General features: G+C 61.0%; 2 protein-coding genes across 3 annotated transcripts; one reads left to right on the plus strand and one right to left on the minus strand.

Moving 5' to 3' along the window:
* The first annotated feature begins 6,037 nt into the window (after positions 1-6,037).
* Positions 6,038-12,857, plus strand: GATD1 (glutamine amidotransferase class 1 domain containing 1). 2 transcript variants are annotated; one of them, XM_060019567.1, is made up of 8 exons: positions 6,038-6,174; positions 7,681-7,757; positions 8,211-8,316; positions 8,682-8,789; positions 9,772-9,866; positions 10,571-10,664; positions 10,833-10,944; positions 11,027-12,857. In XM_060019567.1, the coding sequence occupies exons 1-8, from the start codon at positions 6,111-6,113 to the stop codon at positions 11,031-11,033; spliced, it is 663 nt and encodes a 220-aa protein (XP_059875550.1). In that variant the 5' UTR covers positions 6,038-6,110; the 3' UTR covers positions 11,034-12,857. The 2 variants fall into 2 exon arrangements, with proteins under 2 accessions (XP_059875550.1, XP_059875551.1); XM_060019568.1 differs by lacking the exon at positions 11,027-12,857 and having other exon boundaries at positions 10,833-10,948.
* Positions 12,858-14,000: 1,143 nt separating this feature from the next.
* Positions 14,001-22,809, minus strand: TALDO1 (transaldolase 1). Its single transcript, XM_060019569.1, has 8 exons — positions 22,681-22,809; positions 18,993-19,116; positions 17,239-17,346; positions 16,879-17,010; positions 14,910-15,085; positions 14,624-14,821; positions 14,285-14,430; positions 14,001-14,202 (listed from the first exon to the last, which is right to left on the minus strand). Exons 1-8 carry the CDS (start codon positions 22,775-22,777, stop codon positions 14,170-14,172), a joined length of 1,014 nt encoding a protein of 337 aa, XP_059875552.1. The 5' UTR covers positions 22,778-22,809; the 3' UTR covers positions 14,001-14,169.
* Between the last annotated feature and the right edge of the window lie 570 nt (positions 22,810-23,379).

A 23,379-nucleotide genomic window follows, 5' to 3' on the forward strand; every position in this document is an offset into this window, starting at 1 on the left:
CGTGGGGAGGAAGGCCCCCTGGGCTCCAGAAGTGCTCTGCGGGCTTTGTCACCCTGGGCCCCACGGACTTCCTCAAGCTGGCTGGGGGCACATCTCTCCCTTCTTTTCCAGGTACTCATCCCCCATTGGTGCACCCATACCTCAGGCCCAGACAAGTCCAGAGCCCTTCCTTGGAGTGAACACACTCCAAACAGACCTGACACCCTTGCCCTGAGCCATCTGGCCTGAGCTTGGCCACAGAGAGCAGGCGGACGGTGCCCACGCCCGCAGCCTCCAGCCCGCCGGCCGACAGGCGCCGGGGCTGCCGCTTGCCTGCCTCCTCCAGCCAGCAGCCCCCTCTCCCCTTCTCTGCGTTCTGCTTGCACCTAAAATGCAAACAAACGAAAATCCTTCTGCCATTTTAGGGGACTTGGGGCGGGACGGAGGTGCCTGTGAAGGTGAGATCTGTCACCTTCAGCTGGACACCCAGGGCTCGGTCCTCCCGATGCGGTGATGTTCTCCCCGTGTTGCTGCCTCATTTTACTTCTCCATTCTCTGTTTGTTTGTTTGTTTTTTGCGGTACGCGGGCCTCTCACCGTTGTGGCCTCTCCCGTTGCGGAGCACAGGCTCCGGACGCGCAGGCTCAGCGGCCATGGCTCACGGGCCCAGCCTCTCCGCGGCATGTGGGATCCTCCCGGACCGGGGCACGAACCCGTGTCCCCTGCATCGGCAGGCGGACTCTCAACCACTGCACCACCAGGGAAGCCCCCTCGATTCTCTATTAAAGGATATTTAGATTGTTTCAGAATTTTTGCAACTTTAGACAAAGCAGTAATGGAAATCCTTGTCCTGCCCCGGTGCCCTGTGTCTCTGGGCATCCTGCGTGCACATCTGACCTTTATTTTATTGTGCTAAAATGTACATTATATAAAATTTACCATTTTATCTTAAACTTTCCGGTGCACAGGACTTTAGCGTTAACCACATCCACACTGCCGCGCTAGCATCAGACCGTCTGCCTCCGGAAATCATCGCCCCAAACTGACAGTCTGCCCCCGTTAAACACTCGCTCCTCAGTCCCTCCCCCCACCCCACCCCCCGCCCTCACCATCTACTTTCTGTCTCTGTGAATGACGACTCTGGGGACGTCATGTGAGTGGAGTCAGACAAGATTTGTCCTTCTGTGTCTGGCTTATTCACTGAGCATAATGTCCCCAAGCTTCATCCATGTTGTAGCCTGTGTCAGGATCGCCTTCCTTTTAAGGCTGACTATCCCATTATATGCATGGACCACCTTTTGTGTGTCCGTCATTCGCTGATGGGCACTGGGCTGCCTCTTCCTGTAAGGCTGCTGTGAACACGGGTGTGTGCACACCTGAGGCCCTCCCTGCGGTTCTCCTGGGACTCACCCAGAGGTAGGCCACACTGTGTATGCACCTTAAACTCGGCTGCCCTGTCTCGTGCCCATGGGTCGGCCACGAGAGCAGAGCTCCCCTCCCTTGGTGACACAGGAGCAGGTGAAGCACTCAGGTTTTAAAGCCCATCTGGGGACTTCCCTGGTGGCGCAGTGGTTAAGTATCTGCCTGCCAGTGCAGGGGACACGGGTTCGCGCCCTGGTCCGGGAAGATCCCGCATGCCGCGGAGCAACTAAGCCCACGTGCCACAACTACTGAGCCTGCGCTCTAGAGCCCGCGAGCCACAACTACTGAGCCCGCAAGCCACAACTACTGAAGCCCATGCGTCTAGAGCCCACGCTCTGCAACACAAGAAGCCACCGCGGTGAGAAGCCCGCGCACCGCAACGAAGAGTAGCCACCCCTCGCTGCAACTAGAGAAAGTCCGCGCACAGCAACAAAGACCCAACACAGCCAAATATAAGTAAATTAAATAAATAAATAAAAATAAAGTCCGTCTGAACAGGGGAAGCTGGCCACTTCTGGTTGTTTCTGTTTGCACTGATCCAACTGCTACTTTTCACCAGGTTCTTGGCCATCTGGGCCTTGCCTTTTCTGACTTTTTTTTTTTAAGATTTTATTTATTTATTTTTGGCTGTATTGGGTCTTGGTTGCTGCGCGCGGGCTTCCTCTAGTTGAGGCGAGCGGGGGCTACTCTTCGCTGTGGCGCGCGGGCTTCTCATTGCAGTGGCTTCTCTTTGTTGTGGAGCACGGGCTCTAGGCGTGCGGGCTCGGTAGTTGTGGCTCTCAGGTTCAGTAGTTGTGGCTCACGGGCTTAAGCTGCTCTGTGACATGTGGGATCTTCCCGGACCAGGGCTCGAACCCGTGTCCCCTGCATTGGCAGGCGGATTCTTAACCACTGCGCCACCAGCGAAGTCCTCTTCATGTGTTTTATACCGCAAGCCTTCATCACATGGCACTATCTGCATTCAGTGGCTGGCTTACACCTCACTGTTTCCTGCATCTAGAAGTTCCAAAATCTCAGCTTATCACACGGAACTGTTGCTCTCTTTACCATGCAAGCTTTTGGAACCTCGGTTAGAAGGATGTTCTCCCTTGTTGTAGTCTAATACTCTTGGCATTTACTCACGTTTAGGCCTTTAATGCATCTGGACCTTAGGTTTTGTGTGGAGTAAGCTGGAGAGCTTGTGGTCTTTCTTTCTCACCAGCAGGTGTGATGAGCCAGCAACGGGCAGTGGACGGTCCCCCTAGCCCCACGGTGACTCTGTCTCCTGCTGTCACTTCCCACACAGCCAGGGCCTATCCTGAGCCTGGGTCTGCCTGCACCTGCCACAAGGCCACACTGTAGTTTTGTGATATCACTTTGTAACCATCTCCTGTTTCTTCTGAGGCTCAGCTTCTCGTTCATAGCATCTCTAAGCTTGAGGAATGTAGGCATGCTTCCAAAATGAGAAAAACAAAACAAAACAAACAAACAAACAAAAACAACCTCTTGGGGATGCCCAGGCTAACTTAAGTTCCTTTTGTTACAGAACTGCTTTTATATTTATTTATTTATTTGTTTGTTTATTTGGCTGCATCGGGTCTTAGTTGCAGCGTGCGGGCTCCAGAGGCCACGGGCTCGGTGGTTGTGATGTGCGGGCTTAGTTGCCCCGCGGCACGTGGGATCTTAGTTCCCTGACGAGGGATCGAACCCGAATCCCCTGTATTGGAAGGCAGATGCTTAACCACTGGACCACCAGAGAAATCCCAGAACTACGTTTAAGGTCTAAACAAAATACCAGCTATAAAAAGTATTTAGTGTATAAAGAGTACACACTGTAAATCCCACTCGAACTTACAAGGACACCTGAAAACCAGGAGAACTCAGATGGCAGCAGCGTCTCCAGGGACGGAGGCCCCAGTGGGCTGGGCACTGAGGGAGGGGCTGCTAGGATAAGCTGTGTCACACGTGGGGTCACCGTATAGGGGCGCAAAAAGTGTAGGGGTCCAGTGTGCTTTCCTCTCTAGCACCCTCTCCTCTCCCGAGAGTAACTTCCCTTTGGGGACCCCACCGTGGCACGCATCCTCCGTGTGCCCGGGGGTGGGGATGCCAATGCCTCAGGATCCTGCCCTCCGCAGATATGGGCATGGCCAGGTAGGGGCCTTTGGAAATGCTCTTCCTCCAGCAGGGCAGAACAACCGAGGCCTGCGGAGGGCAGAGGTGCGGGCGGCTCGCTGCTGCGGACCCTCCCCCTGGCTGCTGCATCAGGCCTCTCTGATTCCTGGGCCTTCAGCGCACCCCTGGCCCCGAGGCTCCCTGACCTCAGGGAGGTCCCAGGGCCAGGCAGGCAGAGGCTCCCTGCGCCCCAGTGACTGGTCCTGCCGTGCCTGGGCTTCCTGTCTGGTGCCTTCGGCCCCCGGAGCCGGTGCTGGCTGTCCGAGGGCTGCTGAGAAGAGCGAAAGCCGCACCACGTCCACACGCCACGGCCCCCGCCCCCCGGCCCCGGCATCAGGCACCTGTCCCGGCAGGAGAGAAGTGCACACCTGTGTGTTGCAGAGGGCGCTGAGGGAACGTCCCTGGGATCCACCCCGGCACATGGGAACAAAAAGCCTGGGTGTAAGTCGGCCCCGCCTTCAGCCCAGTGGTACCCGGAGGTGTGTCTGAGGGGAACCCCACGCAGACCCTCCTCTGGATCCTCCCAGGTGACCGCTGCTTCCTGTCCTGATGTCCTGGGCATTGGGATGGGCCAGCTTGAGACAGAACCCACCTCCCTGTCACATCACCCCACTCCAGGCCACAGATCGCCACTGCCTGTCCAACTGCCTGATGTCCTCCAGCCAGGCCCTGGCAGCCTGGGGTCAGACAGTGGAACCAGCTGATCTGTCCTCTCAACAGTACTGCTGAAGTCCCACCCGAGGCAGAGGGACCCTGTGCCCAGCCCGCTGCCCTGGCCTCAGCCGCCCCAGCCTTTAGGGGCTGGTGCAGGGTCTGCATAACCCACAGGTGCTTGAGGTCTAAGTCTCTGGATCCACCCTGCCCAGCCTCGGCCAAAAGAGAACCTGGAGCTGAGGGGCCTTAGCCCTGCTGGGAAGAGGGATGCATCCTGGGCCTGGGACATGGCCACTCTGCCCGCTGCCTGGTAGCTGGCCTGCCCGTGACACACCCACCCTGAGAGAGCCCCAACCCCAAGTCCTTATATGGGAGGCCCACTGGGCAGTCAGGCTGAGCTAGCAAAGGGGCACTCAGGGCAGTCCTTGCATGGGGTGTTCTCAGAACGGGAGAACTGGGTAGACAGTGCCTTAGTGCCCATGGGCTTTGACGGATGGTTAGGAGTTTGACGGGCAGAGAGGCACTCCAGCATTCCAGAGGTAGGAATAGGAAGTGCAAAGGCCCCCAGGGAAAGGCTCAGGCGTGCTCTGAAAAGAGGAAGTTGCCAGGGGAGCAAAAGCAGGGGTGACCTGAAGCACTGGTCAGCAAGCCCCCCAGGAATGGCCCCCCACTCACCCAGCCTTGGCTTCCAGGGTGAGCAAGTTCCAGAGACAGGAATGAAATGCTGGTGCAGGACAACAGGACCTTGTGATCCCCACGTACCTTGTGCCTCAGGGTCCCAAACAAGTGCAAGAACCCAGGTTCAAGAGTGTCACAACCCCCAACAGCAGAGCCCCTGTGCCCAGCCCCCAGGCCTCCCCCACCTTCACCTGCCCCACCCAGGCGCTATTGGACAAGGAGGTACCTGAATAGCATGTAGATGATGCCAGGGGGAGGTGGGTGAGCCTACACCTCAGGTGTGACCCAGGGCAAGAGCTGTGGGATGAGGCTCAGCAGGACGGGTGGGGGCTCTGAAGGGGGAGCCCCAACCTCTCAGGTCTAGATCCTTCCCAGGAGACAGTCACCAGGCCTGGGCTGCTGGCTGCAGATCTTTCTGGTCCCCAGGCCCTCCTGCATCTGCTCTGAGAGGAGTCGTCACCTGCCAGTCGCTCCCCTGCAGCAGCCGCCATCACCCCCAGGTGTGCACGGCCACCTGGCCCAGGTGTGGGCCCCGAGGCCTGGCCTGAGTAACAGGCCCCACCTCAAACGCAGGGGGTGGGGTGTGAGGGACAGGGGCCGCCCCCTGGGATGGGAACCCACTCAGGAAGGGGCAGCGAGACTGCAACCCCACCTGGGGGGCACCCCAGTCACCATGACAGGTCATCTTGTGTGCGTCCTCCCCACTGGACCCGGGGGCAGACACGGAGACCCAGAATGAGGCTTCCGGCTTGTGAGGCCCCATGCCAGCACCGCTGCCTCTGTGCCGGGTGCGCCTCCCAACTCCACATGCCACGTGGGACCCGTACCCTCGCAGGCTGGCCTGCGCGGCCCTGGACTGGGCTTGGGCAGGGGAATGAACTGTGCTCCTGACCGCGGTTAGGAGTCGGGCCAGGGGGCTGCTCAGGGCTGCTGAGGGATCTGGCCCGAGAAGACCCTCGGAGGCCTCTCCTGCGGCCCCGCGCCCAAGCTCAGACCTCTCTGCGGGCCCGCCTGGGCCACGAGGCGGACGGCGTCAGAGGAGTGGCCCGGGCGGACCTTGACCCGGACTCCGACCCGGACCAGGGCTGGGAGGGAAAGGCGGGGCGGGAGGCGGGATGGCGCATGCGCCCGGCGCGGCTCAGCCCAGCCCCCAGGCCGCCGCGGCCCTTGACCTTGCCCCTGGCACGCTCCGCGCACGCGCAGGCCGCACAGGCCGTGGCTGGGCCCATGGCGTCCGAGCGGCTCCCGAGCCGGCCAGCCTGCCTCCTCGTGGCCAGCGGCGCCGCCGAAGGTGAGGCTCGAGAGGGCGGGGCGGGCGGGGTCGGGGGTCGTCCGCTGCGAGTGCTTCCGCCCGGGCCGAGGACCGGGGATGGCGGCCCGCCGCGGGTCTGGTCAGTACGCCGGGCCGCCGCTCTGGGGGAGCCGGGGAGGCGGGGCGGCGAGGGCAGTGGTGTCTCCTCCCCGCACCCTCCCCGCTGCCCGCCGGCCCGGCACACGGCCCGGAGGACGAGGGTGGGGAAGGGACGGGTCCGATGGGCTCGCGGGCGCCGTGGCTGGTGGGGCCCGGTTCTCGCCCAAGGCCCCCGGGTGCTCAGGGTCAGCAGGGGAGGAACGAGCCGGTGAGGGTGGCTGGCGCACTTCCTGGGTCCTCCCCTTGCTGCCTGCATCGCAGAGGAGTGATGAGCCCGAGGTCGAACGGCGGGAGGTGGAGAACCAGGGTTGGGACCAAGGGTCCGAGTCTGCTCCCGCCTTGACTTCTGTAGCTGCCCAAGTGGGCGAGGGAGTGAGGACCGCGGGTCATGGGGTCACAGTGTGCTGAGCCCCAGGGCCCCTGAGCTGCCCCCAGAATGAGGGATGGAGGAACTGAGGGACGCCCCCCCCCCGCATGGGGAGTTCGAGGGTGAGCCATCGAGAGTGGGGTTCAGTCCTGAAGACGTAGGTGGCTGGTCGGAGTGCAGTAAGGGTGAGGAGGGGTCGCACTGGCTTGGCTGTGCCACGGGGAAGGGATGCTGAGGACATGGGGTGGGGGCACAGCGCTGACAAGGCTGCGCTCCGTGGGCAGGACGAGCGGGCCCTCCAGAGTCCCTTCAGGGGAGCCTGGGGCGGAGCAGGTGGGGGTGGGAGGGCTGGAGGAACTGGGCAGAACTGGGGAGACCGTCTTTGCCCAATCTGTGGACTCTACGATGAATGTGTATTAATTTGTAAGAGTGAATAAAGGTGAAGGCGAGTTTTCGGGATTGGGTCCCTCGACTAAATAAAGGTGGAGGGATGCAGATCACGTCCCTGTAGAAGCGGGCGTCTCTGGTGGGGGGGCCTCAGCTCCCAGCGGCCGGGAGCCTTCGGACTGGGCATGCGCAGAAGAGGCTGCACGCAGCCCCGGGGCCGGGGCGGTAGGCGGGATACGCGAGCTCGGTGAGGAAGGGAGCCAGCGTCCCCCCGGCCTGTGCACCGCGCTTCCTGCTGACACGTGCTGCGGCCCCACCTCCACGGCCACAGGCCTCGCTCACTGCCGCTCCTCTGTGGCTGCGATCGGGGGTGGGGCTGGTGCTCAGCCCCTGTGGTTCGGGGCGTAGACAAGCAGAGTGTCAGGGAACCTCATGCATGGGTTTGCCTTCTGGAAAGGCCTTTAGTGGTCAGGCTGGGGAGACAGCCCCCCTCGGGGGGCCGGGGGGGCTAGGGCTGCTACCCCAGCCATGGGAGGGGTGGGCCCCGGGGTGAGATGGGGTGCGGGGCTGCTCCCCAGGGTGGTCCGGGGCCGGGAGGAGCCCTGCACCCACCGGGCTGCATCTCCTCGCAGGCGTGTCAGCCCAGTCCTTCCTCCACTGCTTCACACTGGCCAGCGCCGCCTTCAATCTGCAGGTGGCCACCCCCGGGGTAAGTCCAGCCACCCTCTCCTCCAGGACAGTGTTCCACCCCCTGGGAGGAGCCGGGAGCCAGCGTGGGCTGAGGGCCCGGGACCGCGGTGGCACCAGCTAGTTCTGTTCCCCATTTTCTGAGACCTTTGGTCACGTGTGAGTGAGGGTGGCACAGACCTACCATTGGGAGGACTTCCCGGCCCTGGATGGTGTGGAACTCAGGGTCACAGAAGTGAGCCATCAGGTGTTTCTCACTGCACCAAGGGTCACCCTGAGGTGGGTGGGACACTTGCTTCCACTTTAGAGGCAGGAGACTGAGGCCACTCAGGGGCAGGAGGGGGCTGGGTGTGGCGAGGAAGCCGAGGGGCTGGGTGGTCGGGTGCCTTTGTCCCGAGGCACTGCTGCCAGTCCCAGCCCTTGCCAGCATTTTCCTGAGCCAATAGCGGGGGCGTCTCATGCTGGGCTCCCGCAGGGGAAGACCATGGACTTCGTGGACGTGAACGAGAGCAACGCGCGCTGGGTGCAGGACTTCCGCCTCAAGGCCTACGCCAGCCCCGCCAAGCTCGAGTCCATCGACGGTGCGGGGCCTGGGGGGCCGGGGTGGGGGGTGGTTCCGGCTGGGGTCATGGCCCCAAAGCGCTCGCTCACTCTGTTCCTGGAGCATCCAGGGGCTTGTCCCGAAGCACTGTGGCCATCCGGGGCCGTGTCCAGCCCTGCGTCCCGTGGCCAGAGTTCTCCAGCTCGGGCTGGGGGAGGGAGTTGGCGGGCACACAGAGGTGGTTGGGAGCCTCGGGAGCCTTAGCCCACGTGGGGGTAAGTGACACAATCCTGTGACACAGTGGCTGGCAGGAGCAGAGAGGAGCTGGGCTGGTGGCCGTGTAGGGCCTGCTCCCAGCTGGCGACCTCGCTGTCTGTGACTGACTGGGCTGTGGTCTCCCGCCAGGTGCCCGGTACCACGCCCTCCTGATTCCCAGCTGTCCTGGGGCCCTGGCTGACCTGGCCAGCAGCGGGTCCCTGGCTCGCATCCTGCAGCACTTCCGCTCCGAGAGCAGTAGGTGGCCCCCAGGACTGGGGTTGGGGTGTGTATGCAGATTCGTGGGAAACGGGGCTCCACCAACAGGGAGGAGAGGCGGGGAGATGCCCAGTGAGGGGCGTGGGAGGTGATGGCCATGGACTGCGGGGTTCAGGTTTTGTTGCTGGAGATGCCCGGTCATTTCAGGAGCCAGATAGGGTAGGTGTGAAGAGCCATGATTCTGACCAGTGAGCGGACAAGTTTAGACGGCATGTGTACACACACACACACACACACACACACACACACACACAGGAGGGGCATCCCTTCCCCATCCCTCCTTCCCCGACTTTGTGCCCATCAGGCCGCTGCCCCTGTGGTCCCTCTGCCTGGCTCCCTCGGGGGCTCGTGGCTGGGATGCTTACCTCCCAGATGGGCAGGCAGGATGCTGGCTTTGTTCCCGGTGGGGTTTGGGCTCGGAGGCTGGCAGGACTTCTGCTCTGTGGAGACGTGGCGTGCTGCCCTGGCCTGGCATTGGCGGTGATGGGCAAGTGGCTGCGATGGGGCTGGGACGCTCGTTAGGGCGTGTCCTCTCTTGGTGGGAACGGGGCCTCCTGTCCCCAGGCAGTGATTGTCTGGGCCGCCTCAGCCGTGGGAACGCACTCATGCCAGGCTGCCCTGAGAGGGAGCCTCGGAGCCAGGGGCCTCCCCCCGCCGCATTCAGAGGGGGCGTCTCCCAGGCGGGCTGCCCCGCGGTGCCTAGAGGCCAGGTCGGGGCCTGGAGCCAGGCGGGTGGTTCTGCGGGGCAGAGGGTGGTGGCGCTCCGGTGTGACAGGTGGCCTGGCACCCGCCTTCCTCCTTGTACCTGTTTCTTGGCCACGAGAACGACTTGAGGGGGTCTGGGCTCTAAACAAATCCTAGTTCTGAGTTGTATCTGGGGAGGGGAGCCAGGGAAGTGGAAATGTTGGCAGGGGCCTGGGCGGCTTCCAGTGCCTCACTCTGGCCTTGGCCCTGCTTCCAGAGCCCATCTGTGCTGTGGGCCACGGCGTTGCCGCCCTCTGCTGTGCCACCAATGAGGACAGGTCCTGGGCGTTCCAAGGCTACAGCGTCACGGGGGTGAGTGCTGCAGGGGTGCTGGGCTGTGGGTGGGTACGGAAGATGTGCACACGCGTCGAGAGCAGGCGGACTGGCTGGGGGCCTGCTGGGGGGCCCAGGGTCCCCTCCGGTGGGGGCAGCAGTCATTTGCCCAGCTGGGGCTCTTGGTTACCAGCATGGGGCAGGGGTGGGGAGCAGGGGCCCTTCGGGGCCTTGTTTCATGCCTGTTGAGTATGTCACTCCTTTCGGGTCCAGGAAGCGGTGCCGCCACTTGGGCAGAGGGCCCGGCTGGACGTGGAGCCAGTCCGGGTCCTGGGGCAGGTCTGGGGGGATCTGCTGGGCGAGGACTGAGGCCTAGGTGCGGGGGCTGCACGGGGCCGGCCTGGCCGGTGGCTGGGAGAGGACAGGAGGAGAGGGGCAGGGGCTCTCCTCTGGGGGGGACCTCGGTCACCGCCCCTCGCGTGGCTCTGTGCTCGACCCCCAGCCCTTCTGCTCGTTGAAGGGCTCTGCCCTGAGGTCACCTGCCCGGCTCATTCTGGTCACCCGTGTGCCCCGATGCTGGGCGAGGCGGTGACAGGCAGCTCCCGCCCTACGGTGGCCTTGTCACCTCAGGCCACCCCACGGCGGGAGAGCCTCAGCCCCGGCCCCTGCTGTGGGCCCTCCACCCTCAGCAGCCCCCACGTGGTAGGCGTGGCCCCCTGAGCCTGGGTGCCCTTTCCCCGCAGCCTTCCGTGTACGAGCTCGTCCGGGCGCCCGGCTTCGCCCACCTGCCCCTGGTCGTGGAGGACTTCGTGAAGGACGCGGGGGCCTGCTTCAGTGGTGAGTGGGGGCCCTGGCCAGGGCCGCCTGCAGGGGCTGAGTGTCCAAAGGACCTCGGGGGCCAGCCCTTGACCACGAGTCCCCGGCCCGGGAGGGCAGGTGCGGGAGGGTCTCGGGAGCTGGCCCAGCACGTGGCCTGAGGCCTGGGCCCCCGGGGGTCTCCTGCAGCCAGCGAGCCTGACGCCGTGCACGTGGTGCTGGACCGCCACCTGGTCACTGGCCAGAACGCCAGCTCCACCGTCCCGGCCGTGCAGAACCTGCTCTTCCTCTGCGGCAGCCGGTGAGGGGCCTTGGCCTGGGTGGCGGGTGGGACGCTGCCTTGTGACTGGCCCCTTTGCCTTGACCTGGCCTCCGTCTCGCAGGAAGTGAGGTGGCCCCGAACTGAGCCCGCCAGCGGATGCCACCACCTCCAGATGTCCCGGGTGTCCCCAGAGGCAGCTGGACTCTCAGGCTTCCGGGAACCCCGTCTTCACGACACCCCAGCCTGGCTTGCTGGGGGCTCTGAGGATCCTCCCTGAGGGGTGAAGGCTCTGGGGGAGGGGCTGAGCCCCCCACCCTGCAGAGTCTCCTCAGGGAGGGGTGGGGAGTGCCGAGGGCCCGCTGGCGGCCGGGTGGCCCTGGAGCATTCTGAGTGCCCCGCAGAGGGTCGGCTGTGGGGTCCGGGCTGGGGTCTTGGCTCCTCTGCCCGTCCCTATTCACCCTGGCGGGGGCGGGGGAGGCAGAGGCTGAGCCTTCCTGGAAGCTGGGTGGCTGCCGGCTGGGATCCCAGGGTCCCGCTTCTGTGCTGAGGCTCCTCCCAGGCCTCCCTGCGGTCTCCCCAGGCCTTTGGGCGTTGGTGGGGGCTGGGTGGGGAGGGGCCCGCTGGCTGCTGCTGAAGAACCTGCTCTCACCCTAACCCTTGCCTAGTGCACGGTTTCAAATGTGATGGCAACCCCGTGTTAAGGCCAGCATGGACTTTGGGGTGGATGCTGCAGTGTCACCACGTCCCTTCTGATGTTGAGAAACACTTTCAATTGTGGATACAACACACGGCCCTGCCCAGGTGGCCTCGGGTCCGACGGCCGAGCCTGGTTTTGCAGCTGCTCTGCCTGTTTCAAGGTGGACGTGACGGAGCCGAGTTCCACTTGGAAGGAGGCCTTGAGTGGGGCTGGCTGGGCTGGGTTGGCAGGGGCGGCGGACAGTCCTGGGGATGCCAGGTGGCTGTCCAGCCAGCCGAGTCCCAGTGCAGCCTGGAGGCTCTCCAGCTTCCCCAGGGCACCTGTCCTGGCCTGTGGCCCTTGGCTGGGGCCTCCTGGAGCCGCTCTGGCCCCGTGTGTCACCATCCTTGTCTCAGCCTGACTAGCTCTGCCGCATCCAACCCCTCAGGACAAAGGAGGAGGAAGCAGGGCGCCCGAGTCGGAGGCGATGCTCCCACGTGCTCCTTTCCGTCCGGCATCTCCCGGCGTCAGGGCCCCTGCCACCTGCTGGCCTGCTCTGTGCACACATGGGGCCTAGGCAGCCCCATCGTTCATCCCGTGTTTGCAGTCGCCACATCACGGAGTCACGGACGTCTCTGGACAAAAAGTTTTTTTCAAATGATGACGCCTTCTGACTGTGCAGACCAAGACCCAGGCGGGCTCTGCGGGGGCCCCTCCACAGCCCTGCTCCCTGGTCGCTGATGCTTTCTGAGTCTGCCCCACTGGCTGGTCCTGGGTATGCCAGGTCCAGGGCACTGGGGTGGTCACTGGGTGGGTGCAGGTGCCTGTGCCCCCGGGGGCTCCCCACATTCCCGGGGTGTTTAAAATAGACCCTGAGGTTTATCCAAGAGAAAGAAAGACCTACAACTCTACAAAAACAGTGCGTGAACATCTGTGGTGTTTTTCGCGATAAGCTGTAGCTTCCATAAAAGGAGCATTCTTACTACTGGACGGTATTAACGTCCATGCGGTGGACCCTTGGAAGCAAGCTCAGCAAAGGAAACCAGACAGATACGAAAAACCCCAAAACTCAGCGTGCGCCGGTCATTTGTGGCTGGGAATGGGGGCAGATCGGGGGACAAGCATGTTCTAAGGTGCTGGCCGCACAGGGTTGTACCTGTGAGCAGGTGGGCTTCATGTCCGTCACTGGCATCCACGGTCTCCATCCTGAGGCCCCAGGCCAGGCAAGATGGTGAGCTGAGACCTCCACGTCCTCCTAGGACACAGCCCTTTGATCAGCTCGGGGGAGGGGGCTGCAGGAAGCCTTAGCCCCCTGACCCGACCTGGCCAGGCAGCTGGGGGGCTGGGGGCGAGAAGCCCTGCCCACCTCAGCAGGTCCCTGTGCTACGGCACCCAACCCAAGGCCACCCCCTCAGCACCAGGATCGGCGGGGAGGGGGGGGGGGCAGCCTGGGCAGGCTAGGTGGCCCGAGGGGTGTGGCCCAGGGTGGCACCTGTCCCCGGCTGCTCAGCACTCCCCTGCGTTTGGGGAGGGTGGCAGCTCCAGAACCGCAAGTCCCAGCCACCTGCTCCAACGCCAGCAGACGGGGGTTCCAGGAGCCCCACTCACCTGCAGGGAGCCGTGGGGAACAAGCCCAGCCCAGCAGGCGCCCCCAGGGCGGGGGTGGGGGCACAGGGGCTCCCCGTTGACCCTCAGCCAGACCCAGGGCAGCGTCCCACAGGACTGTCCTGACACCTGGCTCCACTGGCGCAGGCCTGGAGGGTCCGCCGGGGCCCCTTCCACCCACCTCGTGCTCCCAGGCAGTCTCACCCAGACCCTGTGTCCCCCCCACCCCCAGCTTCGCTGTTCCAAGAACAGAGGCTGGTCCCAGGGGAGAGGAAGGGGCTCCCCTGTGGACCACCCGTCACCGCCCCCCACCAACCCCTTCCCAGAAAAATCCAGAGGGTGCAAGTGAAGTGTCTCTTCACAAGCTGTGCCCTGCCTCTGCTCGGGGTTTGAGGCTTGGAAGTCCTGCTCAGCGCACGCTACGCTGTCCCCACAAGGTGGCGCCATCGCCCCACCTGTGCCTCCGCCCCAGGGCAGCGTGGAGCGGCTCAGAGGCATGGGGGCCGTCCCAACAGGTCCGGACGGCCGGAGGCTCTGACGCAGAGGCTCCTCTCTGCGGGCCCGGCCCCCGCACAGCTCCAGCGGGCCCCTGGCACCCTCCCACCCAACTCCGCAAGCACAGCCTACAAGCCCCGGGGCCGTCGGGCTCCAGACACAGAGGAAGTGCTCAGGCAGTCCCTGCCTTCTGTGTCCAGGCTCCAAAAGCAGGTGAGGGGCTGTCACCCCTGCCTGGAGGCCCCCAGGGGGCTCTTGACCCAACCCCGCCTCCATCGGGCCAGGCTGCAGCCAGCGACAAAGGACGCACACACGGAAGGAAAAGTGACACCTTTAATGCGCTGAGCAGAATTTTACATAAAATCAGAAATCTGTGATTAATCCCCGCTCCGATTAGTAAAAAAAATCCAAGATTCGTCGCAAGGCATATGTGCAATTAGGCCCCAATTCAAAGTCGGCGGCTATCTGGTCCAGCCTCAGGTGCCAAGCTATTTCCCGTTCTCCGCGCTGAACATTCGTTCCTAGAGATGGGCAGTGTGAGCTGGTGCGCTGTCCTCCCCCGCCCCGCCCCGGCCCCTCCCAACCGTAACCCCGGGCTCTCACCCTCAGCATCCGCTCCAGCTTCACAGCGTCCGCGGCGAACCTGCGGATCCCGTCCGAGAGCTTCTCCACGGCCATGCGGTCCTCGTTGTGCAGCCAGCGGAAGGCCTTCTCGTCCAGGTGGACCTTCTCCAGGTCACTGGCCTGGGCTGGGGGAGGGCATGCGCTGGGGCCTTGGGCTCAGAGCCGCCCTAAGGCCCCTCCCTGGCGCGGCCCCCACGGCAGGTGGGCTGGACAGCAGGTGAGTGCAGGCTGGTCCTGCGGCTCTAGGCTCCACACCCTCAGGTGACGGAGGCACCGGTGTCCCCATGGGGGCCTTGAGCGGGGCGGGGGGCTTCTTACCTGCCTTGACCGAGAGCGTGGGCGCCAGCTTGCTGTGGTCCTTGAGCAGCTCCCCCAGGAGCTGGGGTGAGATGGTGAGGAAGTCGCAGCCCGCCAGGGCCTTGATCTCGCCCGTGTTGCGGAAGGAGGCGCCCATGACGACGGTCTCGTAGCCGAACTTCTTGTAATAGTTGTAGATCTTGGTGACGCTCTTCACTCCTGGGGAGACATGCCCGGAGCTGCCACGCCGGCCGCCGGCAGCAGACAGCGCAGCACCCCTCCGCCCCTGCCTCCCAGTGCTCCTCACCGGGGTCCTCCAGGGGCTCAAAGGACTTCTTGTCCGTGTTGGCCACGTGCCAGTCGAGGATGCGGCCCACGAAGGGGGAGATGAGCGTCACCCCCGCCTCAGCGCAGGCCACGGCCTGGGCGAAGGAGAAGAGCAGCGTCATGTTGCAGTGGATGCCGTGCTGCTCCTCCAGCTGCCTGCGGGCGGGGGAGGGCGGCGTGAACAGCGGGACACAGCGGGAAACGCTCGCGATTCAGTAACTGCAAAGGCAGGAGCAGGGTCGCCCCATCCTCGTCAAGAGCAACTCCGGGGCTTCCCTGGTGGCGCAGTGGTTAAGAATCCACCTGCCAACGGAGGGGACACGGGTTCGAGCCCTGGTCCGGGAAGATCTCACATGCCGCGGACCAACTAAGCCCCGTGCGCCACAACTACTGAGCCTGCGCTCTAGAGCCCGCGAGTCACAACTACTGAGCCCGTGTGCCACAACTACTGAGCCCGTGTGCCACAACTACTGAAGCTCATGAGCCTAGAGCCTGTGCTCGTCTACAAGAGAAGCCACCGCAATGAGAAGCCCGCGCACCGCAAAAAAGGGTAGCCCCCGCTTGCCGCAATTAGAGAAAGCCCACACGCAACAAAGACCCAATTCAGCCAAAAATAAATAAAATAAATTTATTTAAAGAAAAAACAAAACAAAAAACCGCCCAAAAAACTCTGGAGGAACTTCCCTGGTGGTCCAGTGGGTAAGACTCCACGCTCTCAATGCAGTGGGCCCAGGTTCGATCCCTGGTTGGGAAACTAGATCCTGCACACATGCTTCCACTAAGAAGTCCGCAGGCCTCAACAAAGCCCCGGCATAGCCAAAAATAAACAAACAGATATTTAAAAACAAATATGTGTGGAGCTGAAATTAGTTCGTTTTACTAAAAACAAAACAAAACAAAACTCTGGAACATTCACCAGGGCTCTCTCTGGCTAATGAGTTGTGGGTGACCAGAACTTCCTTCATCAAACCAGCAATTCAAAACAGGGACAAAGGCAAGAGGTTCCCTGAGAGCCACAGGCCCGGTCCCTCACCTCGTCACAGAATCAGCTCCGACCACAGCGCCATCCTGCCTCAGTCCCGCCCGGAGCCCGCGGCCTCCCCGGCCCCACTGCTCCCCCTCGCCCTTCTGGGTCACCCTGCAGAAAGTCAGTCACCCACGTGACATCCTGGGGTCGACTGTGAGAACAGGGCCCCGGCCCCACTCTGCAACATGCCGGGACGTGGACTGTGACAACTGAGTCCCTGTCCCAATCGACAGTTTCAGAGGCACCTCTGCTGCCTGGCCGCAGAAAGGTGGTCAAGAAGTGCATCTGCGGGGGGCACAAGGCAGCCTCGACAGCCGACACCATGACCACAGCACCAGCAACTCCGCCCTCCAGTGTGCGCCCACCAGAGACGGCACCAGAGCTCGAGCACACGTGCTCACAGCAGCACTACCCTCGACAGCACCAAAGGCAGGACAACCACGCGTCCCTTGAAGGATGGACTCAGAAAATGCAGTGTATACACACGAGCGAACAACAGCTTTCAGAGGAATGCAGCCCCAACACACGCACAGCATGTGTGAACCTTGAACACATGCCCAGCAAGGGAAGCCAGACACGAAGGCCACGTGCTGCACGATTCCATCACGCGGAAGAGTCCAGACAGGTGCGTCCAGAGGCAGAAGGTCGCAGGAGGGGAACAGATAACACAGGGACCCCGCTGGTGCACAAGGGGCGCTTCCAGGCCAGCCGTGCATGGCCCTGCGGGGCCGGCGCCAGAGCAGCTCCCTGTCTGTACCTGCTTCTACCTCCTCCGCACTGAGCACAGCTGCTGGGAAACGACTTACGTTCTGTACACGGAAGACGACGTGAGGACAACGTGTGGCATCGCACGGGGCCTGCTCCCCAAGGCCCACCCGGGACGGGCAGTCCCCACCAGCTCCCTCCTCACGGGGACACTTACTTTCCAGCCTGGATTCCTTCCCAGGTAGACGACAGCTTTATCAGAATCCGGTCCTTGCTGATCCCAGCCTCCTTGTACAGGTCGATGAGGCGCTGGGCGCGGGCCACCATAGCATCCTTATCGAAGGAGAGCCTGCGGGGGCAGGGCCGTGACAGGGGTGCCCAGCAGCCAGCCAGGGGGTGCGTGGCATGCCCAGCTCAGAGCACCTTAGCAGGACTGATATTCAAGCAGGACCCGGAGACGAGCAGCTCATCGTGGACCAGCAGCCACAGCAGCACCTGGGCGCCACGCGGGGAACCGCGGACTGAAAGCAGCTGCCGCCCTCTGCCCGCGTCACCTGTGTCAGCCCTGCGTCCTTACCTTGCATCCACTTCTGTGGATACGCGGCCTGGAATTTTCTTCAGTATTTCTACTCCAAACAGCACAAAAAGTTTATCAGTAGCATTTGTAATCTGTTCCTCTTGTGATCTGAAATTCCAGGGAAAAAATTAGGTTAGAAGCTTGTTAGATTTAAATGCACAGGATTCTACAAAACAAATTCTGTTATTCATTTCCCAAATTCTTTTCCCTTCATCTTTTTTCTTAACATAATTTTTTTAAATTGTGGTAAAACACACATAGCATAAAACTTATCGTCTTAACCTTTTTTTTTTAACCTTGGCCATGCCACACAGCTTGCAGGATCTCAGTTTCCTGACGAGGGACTGAACCTGAGCCACGGCAGTGAGACTGCAGAGTCTTAACCACAGGGCCGCCAGGAAACTGCCCCATCTTAACCTTTTTTTTTAATGAGGTTTGTTGGGTTTTTCTTTTTTTAACTAATTTATTTTTGGGCTGTGTTGGGTCTCCACTGCTGTGTGCGGGCTTTCTCTAGTTGAGGCGAGCCGGGGCTACTGTTCGTTGCAGTGTGTGGGCTTTTCATTGCAGTGGCTTCTCTTGTTGCGGAGCACGGGCTCTAGGCGTGCGGGCTCAGTAGTTGTGGCTCGTGGGCTCTAGAGCGCAGGCTCAGTAGTTGTGGCACATGGGCTTAGTTGCTCCCCGGCATGTGGGATCTTCCCGGACCAGGGCTTGAACCTGTGTCCCCTGCACTGGCAGGCGGATTCTCAACCACTGCGCCACCAGGGAAGCCCTATCTTAACCATTTTTAAGTGACTAGTTAGGGGCACTGAGTGCATCCACATCGTGGTGCAACCATCCCTGCCTTCCATCTCCACGTTTCATCCTCCCAAACTGAACCCCTTCATCTTTGGGGACGTGAACAGAACAGTCTTTCCAATCTCTTTGAAGCTGCCTGGGCAGATGAGTAAGGTACATGATGCTGTTCCAAAATGGACCAGAAAGATCTCCAGCCCGCGTGTCACGGGCTGGACACGGGAGCAGGGCCAGTCTGGTGACCACTAAGGGCACCACCTTGTCACCGATTCCAGGAATACCAAGAAGGGACAGGGAAGCAGCCAGGATGGCGGGGGCAGGGCGGCCCAGTGCAAGGAGCAGCCATCTCACACACACCCGCACACCGCCTGACCTCAGCACACAGGAGCACCAGAAAGGGACAGGCCAGCCCAGCGTGGCTCCTCCCAGAGGCCACTGTTCCCTGCAGGCTCGCTCTCAACTGAGCTGTATCGCCCAGATGAAAATTTAAAATGACATCCAGCAAAGGCCAATCTACGGAGAGGAAGGCCAGTCTGTGGTCACTGGCAGAGGCTCCAGGGAACCTTCTAGGAGGTGCAGATGCTGCAGCACTGCATAAACTGACCGGAATGAACCGGACAGCGCACTAATGAATCTCACTCCAGCAGAACTGCTAAAACATAACAAAAAGCCAGAAAGCGGGTCCATGGTTGCCAGGGCTGGGGAGACTGACTGCAAAAGCGGGGAGGGGCTTCTGGGGTGGTGTCTACATGTTCCTGCAAACAAAACTCAGTGAACTGTATTCGCACAATGGGTATTGCCTGCTACGTGTAAATAACATGTCGGCTATTTCTTTCCTGACAAAAAGAAACAGGAAAGCAGACAGCATTCCCTCCCTGAGTCTAAGACACCTGAGAACTAAACTCAGGGAGGGCAGGAAGCAACCAGACCAGCTGAGGGCTGCTGCCCAGACCCGCACTCACCCGCCCAGCCTCCGGCCGTGGGCGACGGCCTCCTCCACCAGCTCCCGGTAGGTGGGCATCTGCGCCGCGGCTAGGATCAGGGACGGGTTGGTGGTGGCATCCTGGGGCTTGTACTCATCGATGGCTATAGGGAAATAATTGTGGAAAGCAGGGAAGTAAGTGGAGTGCTCGCTTCCAGCCAGCAACCCGCGCCAACCCCTGTAAGCCCTAAACGTGTAAACAGAGTCAAGCATGTCTTCTGAGCCAGGGTGTGGCCACACTTCACACGGAAGGCTGGCCAAGAGGCAGCTGCGTGCACGATGAGAAAGCAACAGAGACTAAAGCCAGGAAGCAGATGTGCCGAGGGCCCAGAGCAAGAAGGGCAGTGGCTGCCTGACAGCGTCGTCGGCACCAGGTCTGTATTCTCCTTTAACACACTAGCACCTTCTTGGTAACCAGGCTAGGAAGTCCAAGGAGTCTCGTGGCCCAGGCTCACGGGGTAGCACAGAGTTCACGTTCACCAAACTCAGCTTCCAGGATTAGCTGGTTCAGTAAGCTGATTGGGCAAGTTAGTATTGTCAAAGTATCTTCTGATGACAAAACTACAGAGATGGAGAACAGGAACAGGGAAGGGGGGCGGCTCTCAGGGCCGAGGGAGGTCTCTGTGGCCGGGGAACAGCTGTGTCCTACCCATCCTGGTGGCTACAAGAACCTATGAACTGTAAAACTGCCACAGGGGATGCCCCCTCCTCTATGCAGGTGGAAACTGGTGGACATGGAGCCGGCCTGAAGCCTGTTCACGGTGTCATGCTAGTGCTAAGTTCCTGGTTCTGATGTCACCACGGCCACACAAAATGTCACCACTGGGGGACGATGGGACTCTATGGGCTAATTTTGCAACTTCCTAAAAGTCTATAATTATTTCAAAATGACAAGTTAAGAAAAAGTACTCTGGAGCAGAACTTACACAGATGTGTTAAAACCCAGAGTAATGCACTGAAAATAGTACCTTTCATCATATAAAATTATACCTTGATAAAGCTTTTAGCAAAATTAAAAACAAAACCAAGGGGGCTTCCCTGGTGGCACAGTGGTTAAGAATCCGCCTGCCAATGCAGGGGACACGGGTTCGAGCCCTGGTCCGGGAAGATCCCACATGCCGCGGAGCAACTAAGCCCGTGCGCCACAACTACTGAGCCTGCGCTCTAGAGCTGGTGAGCCACAACTACTGAGCCCATGTGCCACAACTACTGAAGTCTGCACGCCTAGAGCCCGTGCTCTGCAATAAGAGAAGCCACCGCGATGAGAAGCCCGCACACCGCAACCGAGAGTAGCCCCCGCTCGCCACAACTAGAGAAAGCCCACGTGCAGCAACGAAGACCCAATGCAGCCAAAAATAAATAATTTTATTAAAAACAAAACAAAACAAAACCAAGACCTATCTAGGGTCAACAGATGGACCTCAGACTCCACGGACCCTTAAACTGAACGCAAAACTGGGTGTGGGGCGTCGTTCTGGGAAGAGCATCCACAGCTTTGACTGTATTTTCAAAGAGGCCCACGACTCCCCGAAGGTAAGAACCTTCAGTTCATAAAGTGACCAAAAACCGAATTTACAGGAGCTTCCCTGGTGGTCCAGTGGTTAAGACTCTGTACTTCCAATGTAGGAGGCCGTGGGTTTGATCCCTGGTCGGGGAACTAAGATCCCACATGCCAGGCGACACGGCCAAAAAATAAAAATAAAACAAAAAACCCACAAATTTACAACTATGTAAGATTTATGGATATACATTATCAACAAATGTATTTTTTAATAAAGTTCTTAACATTCACTTAGAAATCTTTTTTCTCTAAACTTATTTATTTATTTTTGGCTGTGTTGGGTCTTCGTTGTGGTGTGTGGGCTTCTCATTGCGGTGGCTTCTCTCGTTGTGGAGCACGGGCTCTAGGCACGTGGGCTTCAGTAGTTGTGGCTCACCAGCTCTAGAGCGCAGGCTCAGTAGTTGTGGTGTAGGGACTTAGTTGCTCCGAGGCACGTGGAATCTTCCCGGACCAGGGCTCGAACCTGTGTCCCCTGCATTGGCAGGCGGATTCTTAACCACTGCACCACCAGGGAAGCCCTCGCTCAGAAATCTTAAATGTCAACACTTGGGCTTAGATATTTCTAAAAAGAAAGAGGGCGGGAAAAAGAAAAAGCAAGCATTCCTCAGGGTCCCTCCTGCCTTGTTGGCCCTACACTGACAGGTGTAACAAGACCAGCCATCCTACGGCTGCTGCCTGGTGAGACCCGACAGGAAACAATATAGACCAGGGCTTTGTCAACTCACAAAGATGGGAAATATTCCATGCTAAGAAGGTGCAGAAATACATGCCGCCACTTTTCCAGCATGCTCTATCCTAGTGATGTCATTGCCAGAGGCCTGAATCAGGGAGGGAGGGGGTAGAAAGAAGACCGTGGCCTCCCAGTGAGCAGGAGCTGGAATCTCCAGGGCCCCCAGCTCTGACCAGGCGGGGACCTTCTGGCAGATGGTTTAAAGTACAGGTTGGACTCAAGCCCATCACTGTTTCCAGCGTTTATACTGAAGCAGCTAAACATGCTTACTCACTCTCCTAGACTCTGCTAGATAAAGACTTACTCTTACCAAAGAGGAATTAAAGCCTGTTTCTCAAGTCACCATGAGAAAGCAGAAAAGAGAGGAAGTCCCTTCCGTACTGTGTGCCCCACAGCACTCGTACCCAGAGAATTTCATTATTTTCCTGAGAATCTTAATTGTTCACAGCCTAACAGAATGGAGGTTCACCTAGTCTGGGTTTCCACTGCAGAGGGAGGAAGAGCTAAGTCCCCCAGCTGCCTGCAAGGAACGTGATTCAAAGCCAGGAAAATCTGAATCTGGGACAAGCTTTGCTTTCCTCGGCGCATGGGGTTTTATCCCCGCAGCTCCTTGGCCCAACGTGGTGAACGTCTAATTGGCCCGCACGCGGCCGCAGGCACCAGCGTGCACAGCTGTCCCCTGGGTAGGGGTGGAGAGTGTGTGCAACACGAGGTTTCAAAAGCAGGTGGTGTCATTCTTAGTTTCTGGTCTTTCTGGGTCCAGAACTAACTCATGTTCCTGCTCAGCGGTCAACATTCGCGCAACAAAACTACCCCGTGTAACCACAAACGGTCCGCAGCTCCAAGGCGGACCTGGAGTCTCTCCCCAAATCAAAGCATTTGGACACTGTCCCCTGACGCACTGGCGGCTCACGGCGGGCTCCCGCGAGCTACCAGCAGCGCGGAGGGGACGGCGGCCCCGGGCCGAAGGCGAAAGGGGGCCGGGCACGGGTGCCGAGGGCGGGGAGCGAGGGAGAAAGGGGGCGGGAAACGCGGGGCGGAGAGCGAAGAGGGGTCGGGGCACCGGGAACGGGGGGGAGAGCGAAAAGGGGGGCGGGGGGCGAAAGAGAAGGGGTACCGAGAATAGTGGGGGCGAAGGAGGGAGCCGGGGTGAAGAGGGCGGGAGGCGAGGGAGAAGGGAGCGGAGGGACCGGGTAAGAGGCGCCGAGGAGAACCGGGGCCAACTTCGCGGCCGGGGAGGCCTGGTGGCCCGGCCCGCCCCTCACTTGCAAGCTCGCGCCCCCGGCACCTCGCCCCGCCTCCCCTCACCCCGGGGCCGGCCGGCGCTCAGCGCGCACGAAGCCCCTCTCTCGGAGCTCGGGGCCAGCGCAGCCTCACCGTGGAAGTCGCCCGTGTCGGCCACCACGGTGGTGAACTGCTTGAGCTGGTCTAGCACGCTCTCCATCCTCTGCCGCTTCACCGGGGACCCGGACATGGCGAGCTGTGGCGGGAGCGGACGGCCCACAATGCCCCGCGGGCCCTCCCCGCGGGCGCGGCCAATCCGAGCGCGGCGCCGGAGGGCGGGCCTGCGCGCCTGCGCCCGGGCGAGGCCCCGCCCCCGAGGCGGCGCCCCCGCCCCCCGGAGCTGTACCTGACTTGTGCGGCGGAGGTCTCCCGGAAGATGCGCCTCTAGAGCGGTGACCCCGGAGCGATACGCTCCCCGGGGCGATGTGTCCCCAGGGAGGCGCCCCCGGAGTGACGAGTCCCGCCGGGAGAAGCGTCCTGGAGACGGTGCCCCGCTCCCGGGGCGGTGCCCTCAGAGCGTTGGTTTCCCTCGGAGGGATGCGGCCCCCCGCAGCTGTGACCCCGGAGTGATGCCCCCTTCCAGTGATTCACCCCTCCAGTGTTGCTCCCCTCGGGGCAGTGATACCCGGAGTGATGCGCCCCCTCCGGAGCGGTGCCCCCCCTGGAGCGAAGCACCCCCAGGGATGCTCCTCGCCCCCCACTCCCCGCGAGGAGTTAAGGCTGAGGGTTAAGCAGAGTCACAGGGAGACCTAGACGCCCCAGACCCTGCATCTGGGCCGAGGCCTTCGGGGA

Source organism: Delphinus delphis, chromosome 8 (assembly GCF_949987515.2).
Source record: "Delphinus delphis chromosome 8, mDelDel1.2, whole genome shotgun sequence".
NCBI lineage: Eukaryota > Metazoa > Chordata > Mammalia > Artiodactyla > Delphinidae > Delphinus > Delphinus delphis.